Source organism: Pholis gunnellus (genome assembly GCF_910591455.1).
Source record: "Pholis gunnellus genome assembly, chromosome: 1".
Classification (NCBI taxonomy): domain Eukaryota; kingdom Metazoa; phylum Chordata; class Actinopteri; order Perciformes; family Pholidae; genus Pholis; species Pholis gunnellus.
This window is the reverse complement of record NC_136528.1, coordinates 15,509,322-15,522,582: the sequence shown is the minus strand read 5'-3', so window position 1 is coordinate 15,522,582 and position 13,261 is coordinate 15,509,322. Positions and strand designations below refer to the sequence as shown.

The window sequence follows — 13,261 nt, the reverse complement described above, 5'->3', positions numbered from 1 at the left end:
AAAACAAAGACACTCAGGCACATATATTAACACTTTTTCACGTGCTACCTTATATTTGCAGTCAAAACTAATTCATAAAAGGCTGTTTGCTGATTTGGTTGGAGGGCAGAGTTTGGGAGTTCATTGCTGTTCAAGATTAATTTATTCAAGTGTATGTCCGGTCCTCAGGTACCAGTTTTCCCAGATTTTTACCCCAGCCAAGAAAGCTAGGTTTGAGTTTGATAACAAATACATTTTACATTAATTAACCGTACAGTTTACAGCAACCTGCTGATACATTTAAAAACAGTAGCTGAGGTTTATAAAGACCAGAATGCCAAACCTTTTTCCTTTTAAGTTATGTAGATTATATTATATGCACACACTGACGGAGTAGCATAACACATACTCTCATTCTCACTTTTAGAAAACTTGCGCAGTGCCCTTACATGATTTGTGCTTGCCGGATCTGCGATGGCTGCTCGGCCACGTACTGGGGGTTCCGTGTGGCAGGTTTCCACCTGTCTGTGCACATCCAATATTTTCGAACTAAGTGGACGCAGATTGTCGGAGAAAGAACTTTGAGGAGCTTTGAGAATATCCATTTACCGTCAGCTCATTTCTGTGTGACCATCCTTGCAGAAAGTATAACCAAGGCATTTGGTGCGCATGCCTGTTAGATATGGCCTGATTGCTTGGCTCTCGGTATTTGCTGTCGACAACCACTCCTTGCTCGGTGACACCAGGGAAGTGAAGAGTTTCGGTTGTAACGTTAGTATATCAAGCATCCAGCAGAAAAAGTGAACTTCAGTCAATGAGCTGCAGCTGCCTGTAAAGGCCCGCTGCAGACAACATGCTCGACTCAACCTGCAGAGCCCCGCCCCTGCTGCTTCACAGAGCACTATTGCTTGTTTGTTTAAATGTATTAATATTAGAAGTGTTGTCTGTCCGTTTTGCACCAACCTCAACACTGCATATCCTTGGGTCCCTATCGATACACCCACCAAGTATGAAGTAGATCAAATGAACGCTTCTCCAGATATTCAAAGGACATACCCACAGACCGACCGAGAGACAGAGATTCCTTGCTTCATAGTCAGATGTCATCACCTCCATGCAAAACCCTGTAACCATCCTGCAATCCCCCTAGGAGACCTTCATTTGAAACCATGTAGCCTATTACAGGTGCAGCGACAGTTAACATTATTTACAATATCTAGGTTTCAGTAAACCACCAATCTTGTACAGCAGTTGCAAATCACAAGAAAAAAATATTTCTGTTCCATGTAACCACAAGGAAAGTGATTTTCTCTCCCTGTTATCCTTTCTACTCTCCCCCCGCCAGCTCCCCCAATGATCCGGCTGTCAGTGAACGACACGGTGGTGGTGGATCCCGGGCAGGATGTGCCCTTAAACTGTGAGGTGACGGCAGGCTTTCCCCTCCCCACTGTGGTGTGGTCACGTTACCCCAGATCCCTTCCCCTCAGCGCCCAAGTTCGAGGGCCAACGTTGATTCTGCGAGCTGTCACCCCGGCTGACGCAGGTTTCTACAACTGCACGGCTGTCAACAATGTGGGCAACCCAGCACGCAAGAACGTCAATATCGTTGTCAGGAGTAAGTATTACATCTGTGTGTTTGGCCCGAACTTGACATGATTAATGCTGTGTTCATCCAGCAACAATGTAGGTTCAGTATTTTGAAACTTTTAAACTATAATGTGTGCAATTTTTCCCTATTTCTAATCATGCCATATGTTTTTTTTTCTTTCCTTTTGATAGCTGAGGGGATAGTATACAACAGATTTACAACAGAACAAAACACACGCACACACACCTGAAAAATATCTTGGTGTTCTTGAAAATATGAATTAAATATTTTTTGGGGGATTAAACTGACTGTATTTTTAATTTTCTTTTATTTAAAGCTAAAATTATTTCCCTGAAATAAAAAAAAAGAGTGCCATCTGTCCAGTCCTCGTTAGCTTTATTCTTTGAATATAGTGTGTGAATGTGAGCAAATGTATTCATTTGTTGTGTGCACTATATGTGTCTGTGTTGAGTGTGACACACATGCAGGTGATCCATCATTAGAGAGAGCTGATGTGAGCCGTGTCAGAATAGGCGGACTAAGTATTGCGCTTCTCCCTGATGTTAAAACAAGAAGCCTTCCAATCTCCTTCGCCTCCGGCTATTTTTAGTCCCTTTAATCATCTTTATTCACTCCAATTAGTTAGACTGTAGTGGAGGCAATTAGCAACAGTCTCTTCTGTTAGTTAACACTGTAGAGAACGTATGCTGGATGGGTTTCTCCTGTTTGCCTAATGGGCCTGAACGCATTGTCACACCAGCACCGGTGGCAAGACGGTGAATGTGACACACACACACACACACACACAAACTCGCGATCAGTGTAAGTGCATAGAGATAGAGGTCTGCAGGTAGGCAGGCGACACAGTTGAAAAAGTACATGGATGCACACACAGCTGCAGACTCCGACATCACATGCACAAACAACATTGTCTCCACACTAACCAGGTAAAGTTGCAGGACCATATGGTCACTGCTTCATACCCATGGCTCCACCCAAGCATCTTGTTAACAAGCTCGAAAGTAGTTTAAACCAAGCTCTCCTCTCCTCCTTGCCGCCTGTCTCTCCTGTTAGTGGAGAAACAGAGAGCTGTTTTGTATTCAACATGGAAATCTGTTGGGGAAACGTAGCCTTTGAAACTGAAAATTAAATGTGACAGTGTGAGAGTTACTCTTTGTCCTTGATTTTGTTTTCCCCCTCCTCCTCCTTATCCCCCTCTTATTTGATTCTGTATCGGGCACCTTTTGTCCCTCCTTCACAATTTGCATCTACCTCTCTCTCTCTCTCTCTCTCTCTCTCTCTCTCTCCTTCTTTCTTCTTCAATTTACTTTTCCCTTTGGTTTCTTTTTTGCCCCCTCCTCATGCCTCACACGCTATATCGCAAACTTGTCTTCTGTTCTGCATTAGATAGATAGATAGTTCAATATGTGTCCTGAAGGAGGACATTTCTCACCACAGTAGGTGCATACATAGTCATACAGAATTATACAAAATGATACAAAAAGACAAAGACATGGATTAGCACCCTACACACCATTGTAATTTAAGATGAGGTCACTTATCTAAAGTTTGTATCAGCCATCTTCTGCCTCCTCCATTCATTTAAATTTGATTTATATTCAACAAACTATTATATTCAAAACGTTATTGCTATGACATAAACTGCCGAATATAATATTAAAATATATTTTAAAAATTAAAAAAAGGTTATATAGAGAGTAAGAGATGAATTGACATATACTGTATAATAATCCTACAGTACAAGGACACATATTTTCATCAATGCCAAGCATTACTTATACAAAATTAAGTTATAGTTATCAATTTAACTAACTAACTAAATTAGTTTTTGTTAAAAATGGTTTGGTTTGGTTTATTTTATTTTGTTTACCATGGCTGCAAAACAGACAACAGACAACCTCTTTTGTATACTTGTACACACATTTTGCAGATGTTTGTATGTGTTATTTGTTGATAGTAATATCCTCACTATATACTAACAATGGCTACTCAACAGTTAACAGTGGCTGCTTGTAGAACTTGTTAACATGAATTTGTGTGTGAAAACCATTAGATGCTTCGCTTTGTAAAATGTAATTCAGGCTGAAAGTGAAAGATTATTGCGACAAGGCCTACAAATGTTAGGAGAGGAAAATATCCCAATATTTTTTTTGTTTAGTCTTTTCACAGTCATTTCCTTGTGAGTATTTGAAATAGTCCCTCCCCCATTTATTGTTTTCAAGACTGCGCCACAGCTAACCTGACACTGTACCTCCTATTTAACCACACAGCAATGAGCAACCTGACCTTCCAGATTACACCAGACTCCAACAAGGACAGCGAGACCATCCAGATGGGTCGGGACCTCAAGCTGTCGTGCCACGTTGATGCCACCCCACAGGACAAGGTCAACTACACCTGGTACAAGAACGGTGCACCTGTCTTCAACTCGGATAGCCTGATCTTGTTGCGCAGTGACCCAGACATGGCACCCGGCACTAGTAGCTTGGAGATTGTGGACATGAAGTTCAGAGACTTGGCTACCTACAGCTGTGTGGCGAACTTCCCAGGCAGCAGGGGGCTGGAGCTCCGTGTGGATGTCAACATCTCTCAGAACAGTGGTGAGGTTTTGCTTTTCTATTTTTAGTTGATATCTCTGACAAGTGCATTTATGTGCAAGCAACAGCTGATCAGTAGCATGTAAAGCTGATATGTAGACAATATGTAAAAATGTTAAGTTTTAGGACTTTCTATCTCTGTGAGTTCGTGTGTGTATTATAATGTTAGCACTTAATTCCTTAGGCAGTTATCTTTTTTAATGTTCCGATGTTGCATTGAAACTGATTGTCCAATAAAAAAAGCCTTGTAAATGTCAGTTTATTCTGTTCCTTTTTATTCTCCATCTGTCTCTGTTATCCAGTGTCTCTGTTCACACCATCTGTAATATTAAAGTCATGTCCTCCTCAATAATTATATAACATATACCCCTTCTTTACCATTTCTGCTGTACTTGTTCATATTCTATATTGTTTATTCTGAAATTATACTATATTTATCCATATAGCCTTTTAGTAGATACTTACATGCTACAATATATTAATTTTCCTTTGGCTTTTTTGTGAAGCGACCAATGTAATGGAAATTGTATGATTATTGTTTTCCTATTGCAGCCTATTATATAGAAAATCTAATTTTTTCAAACACATTATTAATGTTTGTTTCCATTTATGTAGAGGTAAGAGAATAAATGTACACTTTTTCTTACTATTCCTTTCCTTCTCTCCTTCCCCGCAGTCTCTCCTCCAATGCTGTCGGTTCCACCAGGAGGTCAGGTGGTCAGTGTGCGCGAGGGAGGTAACGTTGATCTGGTGTGCTTGGTGGTAGATGGCAAACCACGTCCACCTATACTCTGGTCACGGGCAGAAAAAGACCTGCTAATGCCATCAGGGAGGACAATGATGGAGACCACTGATGGTCGCTTGAGACTGAAGAACGTCAGTCGGGACATGATGGGGGCGTACCGGTGCCAGACTGCTCCATACAACGGGCTTAACATCAAACGCAGGGAGGCACAGGTCCAACTCAATGTGCAGTGTAAGTGTAGATCAGATGATTTTCACCCAAGAACCCAACCTACAACAACGTGTAACATCATTGTTTAGAATAAGCAGCAGTTAAACTTGTTAACTTGTTAAAATACTTGTGGCATCTCTCGCGGTTCAGTTTGGTGTAAAAAAATCCAGATTGGTTGCGACTGCTTTCACATACTGCTATTGCTCCATCTTGTCTACTCGTATGTTAAGACAGGATAATATGACACTTTTAATGATCCCTGGGGTAGCAGCACACAGTATTAGAAGTAGTAACGTCTGCAATACCCAAAACAGAGCTTCAGAACTAGAATATTTGCAGTAGCAATGTTTAAAATAAAGTAGTAAGAGGATATAACAGTCACAACGGTAGAGAAAATATTCGGTAGACATCATTCTCCATGAAAGTTTAAAAGCTCTATGTGATGGTGTTTAAATACATTATTTTGCATAAACCTCCATAGGCCACATGGCTAGGGTAATATCAGAGATATATTGAAACACTGCACTCTTCTTTTGCACCACACGCATAAAGGCATTATCTTCAGACTTTGCTCAAAATTGTGTAAGGAAATGTATGGTAATGTAAAGAGTGTAAAAAGGAAGAGCAAAAGAAAATGAGGACGCACCTCTCTGGCTAAAAGGCTGTTTTCTCTAAACCTACCCATTCCCCTTTGTGAGCACTCCAGTGGGGACTGTCGTTTTAAATCTCCCGGAGGATGAGCTTTGAGGAAGGAGGAGGATCTGTCTCGATAAAATAACACATCATTTCAACACCTTCTCCCATCCCATGAGGTTACCCACTTTGACTCACTTTTACAATTCTTGAATTGTGCCAGCATGCAACGGCACTTCTGACTGCTAAGAGCTTAAAGTGACAAATTTGATTTAGACTTTTCTGAAAACTATCAACTTATATGAATATAATTTAACATTTATAGCATAGCAGGAGGATACAAATATATACTTTGCCCATCTTTAAACTGGATGGGCTCCATTCAGCATATTGTAACCAATGGATAAAATCCAACATAATAAATTACGGGAAAAAATTCCTTCCAGGGGGTAATTGGTTGAAGCTGAACTTCACCATGAAGTTGAATGAGGAAGCTTTATTAGTTCTGAGAAATTGAAGGACGTCTATCTGCTGTTGTACACCCATGTTTTTTTAATAACTTTGACAAAAAAGAGAATTCAGTGTGAAACCAACACTTTCAGTAACCTCCATTGTGCCCTGTATACAAGGTCAAGATAAAAGGCACCTTTAATTAAAGTTATAAGATGTTCAAGAGATCAGAAAAACATGAGGATACATAAAAGAAATAGCAATGCATCTGAAGACTCAAAAGAGAAAAAAATGAAAGGCCCAAACCTGCATTCATCAAGCAACTAGGAGTACCAAATGTGTCCCTCTTGGACCAAAGCAACTTAAATTGAGGTGCTACTTTTAGCCAGTAGCTAAATCTGGATAGATATATTTTAGACGCTATAATCCATCACATATTTGAATATGCTCACATTTGTAAGGGGAATAAACAGGGACCTGTTAATTTACATGAAGAGAGCATTTAAAGCCACATCCTGACTAAAATCAGCGACTATCATTTTTGTATTGAATTTTTAAGAACAGTCTTTGCTTAAAGGTAGCATCAACTATTTGTTTGTCTGAGGAGTACTTTGCCCAATAGAACCAATTTCCCTACCACTCATAGGACGTAATTAATGAAAACACGCCTGAATCAGTCTCCTCTCCTCCCGTCTTAAGAAGGATTTACAGGGCCTTCTAATGCAGGCGGGGCGGAAGGGCAACACTCTGTGAGCTCTGCCGTCCACACTGGCCAAGTCTGATTAATGGACCAGGTGGCCACCCCACTCTGGACGGAGAAAGAAACAGAGAGATGAGACAGACACATGAGCAAGACCGAGAGAAGGGTTAAGAGAGAGCTTGAAACAGGGTTAGGGATGGCGAGGTGCTAAGAAAAGATTGTGCGATTGGGAGGTTAGAAAGATGGAAAAGAGATGAAGAGAAAAACAGATTGGCAGACAGAGAAACACCATAAAAAAATCTTTAGCTATTGCCAACAACAGTGTGTTAAAACAGACCTTTCCTCTCTTCTTCTTCCACTGCCCCTCTTTTTGCCTTTTCACTTTGTTTGTTTTATCAGGTTTGTTTTGCTTCTTACTATTTAGCACTGTTGATCGATGTGAGGGAAGGATGCCATCATTTTTTTATGGCAGACATAATTAAGAGGATATGCAGATTCTTGCCACCGTTGCCTCTCCCACTTCCTCTTTTCACCTTGTGTCCCTTCTTTATTTGCCCACTTTTCCCTCCAAGAGAGGTAGCTGTTCTTCCTTACTGCCATTCTCATCATCATCAATCAGCTAACTACTGGCCATGAGAGAGGACCTCTCTCTGTCTTGTCATTCCCTTTCTGCATCCTGCATTCTCTCATTCTCTCCCCAGCTCCCGTACTCAATCATCAGCTTCTCTCACTTTCACACCACACTTTCCCCATCATATGTCTTCCTCATTGTCTTCTTCTTTAAGAGCTGTTTTCTCTCCCTTCATCCCACCTTACTCCCCCGTTCACCTCATCCCTCTCTCAGTCTCATGTAAATTGATTTTCTCTTTGTGCACTATAAATGTTTGGCTTGGTCAGTGTTGCATTCCTGGATGGAATCCATTTTGCATTCGACAAGACAGATAGCAATGTTGTGTTTACATGGATTATGGTCTTCTGACTATGAAACATTGCAGTGTGGTGCTGTGGGTCTCCAACTAATAGCAAATACATGCAAAAACAATGCCCCAGAGAATTTGAAATGTTGGGTTAGAAATTGAAGTAACCCCACAATTTGAAAAAGTAAAACCTACCGCCAAGAAACGTATTTAATTGTTGAAATGAATACTTGAGGTATAGGGAATTGTTATAACTACCAAATTCTACTGGGGATGGAATGATTTATAAACTGCTCACAAACCAGCTCACACACCTCCTCCTCTTTCCGTCCCTCCTCCCTAATTCTATCACCATCGCGCCACAGTTTTCTTTACCCGTGACACCTGTTTCCAAAGTCAGATAGGCATCAGTATGCATATTTGTGTCCATAAGCAGGAGCAGGGTTTGTGACCATAAACTAATCAGTCCATAGGATTGCAATATGACCTTTGACTGCTCACCCATTCCTCAGCTCCATCACATCATTCTGTTGTGGGTGCAGGAAGTACAGGCAGGTCAGGAGACATAATAATGACTGGAAACACAGGAGTAAATGGCAATTTACATTCTAAAAATAAAGAAAGTTGGAGGCTGTAAGTATGTGGCATCCACATGTTTCGAGTCTAGACTGAAAACAACACAGAAGCTGAGAAGTCAAATGTTCTTGTGGTTTCCAGTCTTTTTAGCATGCAGGTGCTTACTCGTGTTCCTCTGACTGGAGTGCAAGCACAGAATGATAAACCAGGGATTCAAACAAGGATTTGGTTTGGCAGTGTATACCTGTACCTGTTGCAAACAAATAAAAAATAAAAAAATAATCATAAAAGCCTCACTCAAAGAGAGAATAGATGAGATTTAGATGTCAAAAAAGATGATTAAATGTCTGCAGTGTTAACTATGTAGTATGTCATGTGTTACAGTTGCTCGGTTTTTATTAACTTCATTTATGTAAACATTTGGAAGCAAAATAGCAAATATATATATATATGTGTGTGTATATATATTCTAACAAAAAGAGCTAAAGAGGTAGGTTTTCAGTTTATGTTTAAATATGTCAACACTGCGTAGTCTGAATGTTTGATAATTCAGTTGTTTAAACATGAAAACAGTTTGTCATCAGATCACTGTGATTTTGTCTAGGTTTGAATGTCTTTCTGTCTTTTAATTATTCCTGGTATGGTTAAAATGCAGTCACTCAATTTCAGTGTTCTCCCCTGCTCCATGTGTTATCTTTCTGTCTGTCTATGTTTCTTTCTCTCCCCCTGACTGTGGCTCATCCGTGGGCCTGTCCATCTAAATTACAGGCATAACACAGATTAGACTGTAATTACACATCTGTGTCTGATAAAGTTGATTCATAAGGGACTCTAGTCATGCTGCCTCACCTAAAGGGGCCTTAACACCCGATCTCATCACTGTTAGTACGGCAATACCACCATTAGCATCTTGTCTATTATCTACATGATTAGCCAGGGGGGAACTAGCTGGCTGATGATTTGTGGCAGAGTCATTTGGCTTTCTTGTGTCCTGGCTGACCCCGGGGCAACAACAGCTAGTCAGTCATTAACCGCAGAGCCACACATCCCTGCTGACAGGTTAATTACAGCTGCTTAGGATCGGTTAGCAGCAGGGATAGGAAATGTGCCTCATAGAAATGCCTCATCCCTTGTGACACTAACAGTCGCTCTGTGGCAGATTATTTGTCAAAACCTATGTTTGCTGATGCTGTGAAGAAATTTACGCTGCAGAGAACAAAGAGATACTGCAGGAGAAATTAGACATGGATGGTGGTGATGTACTTACACCACTGCAGTCCATTTAGCATCGCCCACATTTCTAAGGTGAATTCTCCTTCTCAAATTGTTCTGCTTCAGTTTATCTCCATCTCCTCCTTTATGATGGAAATAGATTTTGTATTGGAAAACAATTGGGGATAATGGGTTTTACATGGATACACCTCATCACTATGCTTTATCACAAAGTAGGAGTCCCAAATATTGTGTACAGTCAGTGTATGTGAGCATGGGAGGAAAGGTATAGTGGTCTTGCAGTACAAAACAGATTACGAGCTAAAACCAGTTACAATCGACAGGATTTTGCCTCTGCACCTCATAACATTATATATATATATATATATATATATGCAGGCTAAACAATATCTAACAACTTCAAATGGACTTAAGCTTAAATCTATTGTGTCCACAGATCCTCCAATACTGGACCCAGTCTTCCAGGATGCGCGTTCGAGGAACTATCAGATGGTGATCCTGAGGTGTACCATCCTGCGGTCAAACCCGCCACGCCTAACAGACATCCGCTGGTTCCGTAACGGCGAATTAATCCGCATGCCCATGCCAGACCTGAAGGAGACGCCGGAGCAGAAGTTTAAGCTGGAACCCACCAACAATGGCTCTTATGAGTGCCGAGTCAGCAATAGTGCAGGGACATCAACATGCACATTTAATGTCTCTGGTGAGTGAACAAACTTGAGACTATGCTTTGTAAACTATTTGTGGCAAAAGCATTCATCTATATCAATCTATTATTCATCCATTCATCAAGTTTATAGTCATATTCAACACAGTTATCTCTTCTTTGGTATCACTTACCAGTGACATTTTGCTCTCTCTCGCCCCCATCCCACAGCACAACCTTACAATGCTGAATTCTACTTCGACACACCCAATCCAGTGCGAATTCTAAAAGAAAACAAGTATTCCTACAACCTGCAGTGGACACAGAAAGATCCTGAGGCTACGGATCGTATCATAGGCTACTGGGTTAATGTCCGAAAGGTATGCTAATACTGCACAATTACATGAAAGAATACAGTCCTCACCCTCAGCAAGCCTGTGAAAGCACAGGTACACATGAACAAAAGCATATTGCACACATGTATGCATACACACTTTCATGTACTGTACTTGATCTGAATAGGCAGGTAGAAGTGTGTATGCGAAGTAAACGTTGGAAGTGTGAAGCCAATCAATGGAGACCTGCAATGAATTACAACAATGTCACAGCCTCTCCTCTCCTCTCCTTTGTGTGGCTCATAACTTTGGGTCTTTACCTGTTTGTACTGAAAAATAACCCAGTTTCTTTAAATAAGCATATCTTTCTGATGCAATTCCTACCCAGATTTCATGTTCCCATGCATTTGAAAATGTGTTTTTTTTCTAAGAGGACCGCTGTTCACGGTAATCAAAGTCCTCTTGCAGTGCGCACATCTCGAAATGCTTTCAATTAAACAAACTGTATAAAAAGCAAGCACACAACATAACCCTTATTATGCACCAAAGTAAAGAAAGAAAACAAAAAGAGAATATTTGCACTGCATTTTCTTTTCTATGATTATAATCCCATTTTCACTTTGATTTTTAAATTTTGTTTATCCAATTGGCACAATATAAAAAATAAATACTGTTAGATTCTCAGATTTATTTGAGATCAGCCTTAGGGACCTTGTGTCTTTTTTTCCCTCCTTCTCACATCTTATATTGTCTCCTCTCTTCTTGTAAGCTCCTTTTCATGAGTAGCCACCTCTTTCAGCTCTCATCACTCAGTCCTTTCAGACATGGACTTCATCTTCCACTTTCCAGTGCCCACAGATGTGAATATGAGTGCTCAGCTCAGCTCCAAACAGAGCGTTGCATCTTTGTTCACATAACTAAGGTTACAATGCCTAACCCTCATATATAACTTTCTGCTTACGATTACTCTGCTCTCACTCTACGACTCTAGCTTTGAGTGCCAGACAGACAATGATGTGTTTACTGTGTCGTAACGACAGAAAGACCAGCCCTCCGCTGCCAACATCTCTCATTTTAGCCAGTGTTCAGTCCAGAGACAGTTAAGAGTATTTTCATGTTTTATCTTGTCCTCAAATGATTGACTTTACATTTAAGAGACTTCATTTTCACAACCCTGTGAGAGTAGTAAAATGTGTCTTTTGCAGTCGCAAACTTAACTTCTTACACCTCAATTTCAAAAAAATATTGGCACAAACATCCACTTCGACTCAAGAATGAACTGATTAGATTTTGAACCCGTCTTTGGTCATAACTCAAGAGTACACATGCTAATTATGACAATTTCACACAAACGTATAATCGGATATGATGGTGACATTTTGGACATAATTCTGGCTATAGCTTACACAGATTTTAAGCTAGTAAACAATCTGGAGATAGAAGATATTTTTTTATGACACAGCTAACATGCACCCATAGCTATTCCATTAAAAAATGAATACATTGTCTAAAAATCTACAGACTACTATCAGTAATGACCAATATTACGACAGATTTTTAGGTTTTATCTTCCAGAAAACCTAAGGCTTTAGTGCTTTGTCCAACCAATTCCGCCCTAAAAACAGTTTTGGACACACATATACACACACTCAGCCCTTCTGAGTTCACCCCTGAATCAAGTTGGAAACCTTTGTCCACAGTAGGAGAGCAACCTCAGGCCACCCTTTCTTTTTTTATTTTTCTTCAAACATCTATTCATAGATTACTGGCCTTGAGTCAGAAGACAGGAAGGATAATAGTGAATTATACACAACTGGCTGGGGGTTGATGTGTGCGTGTGTGTGTGTGTGTGTGTGTGTGTGTGTGTGTGTGTGTGTGTGTGTGTGTGTGTGTGTGTGTGTGAGACACTGAAACAGAGGGAATGCAGGGCCTGCCAGCTTGCTTTTGTGCGGATGAATAGCTAATTCCCCTCCTACTTTAAGACTTGGCTGCTTACCTCATTAAGTAAGACTCTACAGGGAGACAGAAAATTAGCACTGGCCTTCCTAAGATGCACATTTGATTGCATGCCTCAGCTCTCTGAAAACTTTTACACTACCTCTCTCTTGTTCCCTCTCCTTTTGTCCAATATCTTTCACACACATCATCTCGTCCGTTTTTTCCCCCATTTCTCCGTCTTTCTTTGCCCTATTTAAGTATTTCTTGCCTTGACTTGTCCTCGTCTCTCTCTCGCTTTCGCTTGCCCCTTTCAGTTTTTCCCGCACTGAGGTATTGTGTTATAAGTGCAGACTTAATGGCATTTAATGTTGGGTGAACCGTGGCAACTGAAATAGCTCTGATAAATAGCCGCTGTGAGGTTTTATGCTGACAGTGTTAAAATAATGAATTGCATTAAATGGCAGTTTAAGACTTCTTAAATGTTGTTAAACTTTAATTTAATTTCAAGGTTTTTACCTGCGTTTATGAATGCATTAGAGAGTGGCTAAAATTGAGACAAAAAAAGAACGAAAACTAAAGGAAAAGCAAAGGGTGAGAGCAAGGACTTAAATGAAAGGTGAAAGACAGAAATAAAATGCAAATTAAAGAAAAACACTGAATCTCACTGGTCTTTTCAACTATTAAATAGAGTAT

At 40.3% G+C, this 13,261-nt stretch overlaps 1 protein-coding gene across 1 annotated transcript in view; it reads left to right on the top strand.

Moving 5' to 3' along the window:
- mdga1 (MAM domain containing glycosylphosphatidylinositol anchor 1) overlaps window positions 1-13,261 on the top strand; it is a gene marked incomplete at both ends in the record, with an annotated part of 157,901 nt that overhangs the window by 107,712 nt on the left and 36,928 nt on the right. Inside the window, 5 exons of the mRNA XM_079186174.1 lie at window positions 1,325-1,594; window positions 3,859-4,188; window positions 4,862-5,161; window positions 10,086-10,352; window positions 10,527-10,675. Of these exons, the coding sequence (XP_079042300.1) occupies window positions 1,325-1,594; window positions 3,859-4,188; window positions 4,862-5,161; window positions 10,086-10,352; window positions 10,527-10,675 (1,316 nt within the window). The remainder of the gene's footprint in view (window positions 1-1,324; window positions 1,595-3,858; window positions 4,189-4,861; window positions 5,162-10,085; window positions 10,353-10,526; window positions 10,676-13,261) is intronic.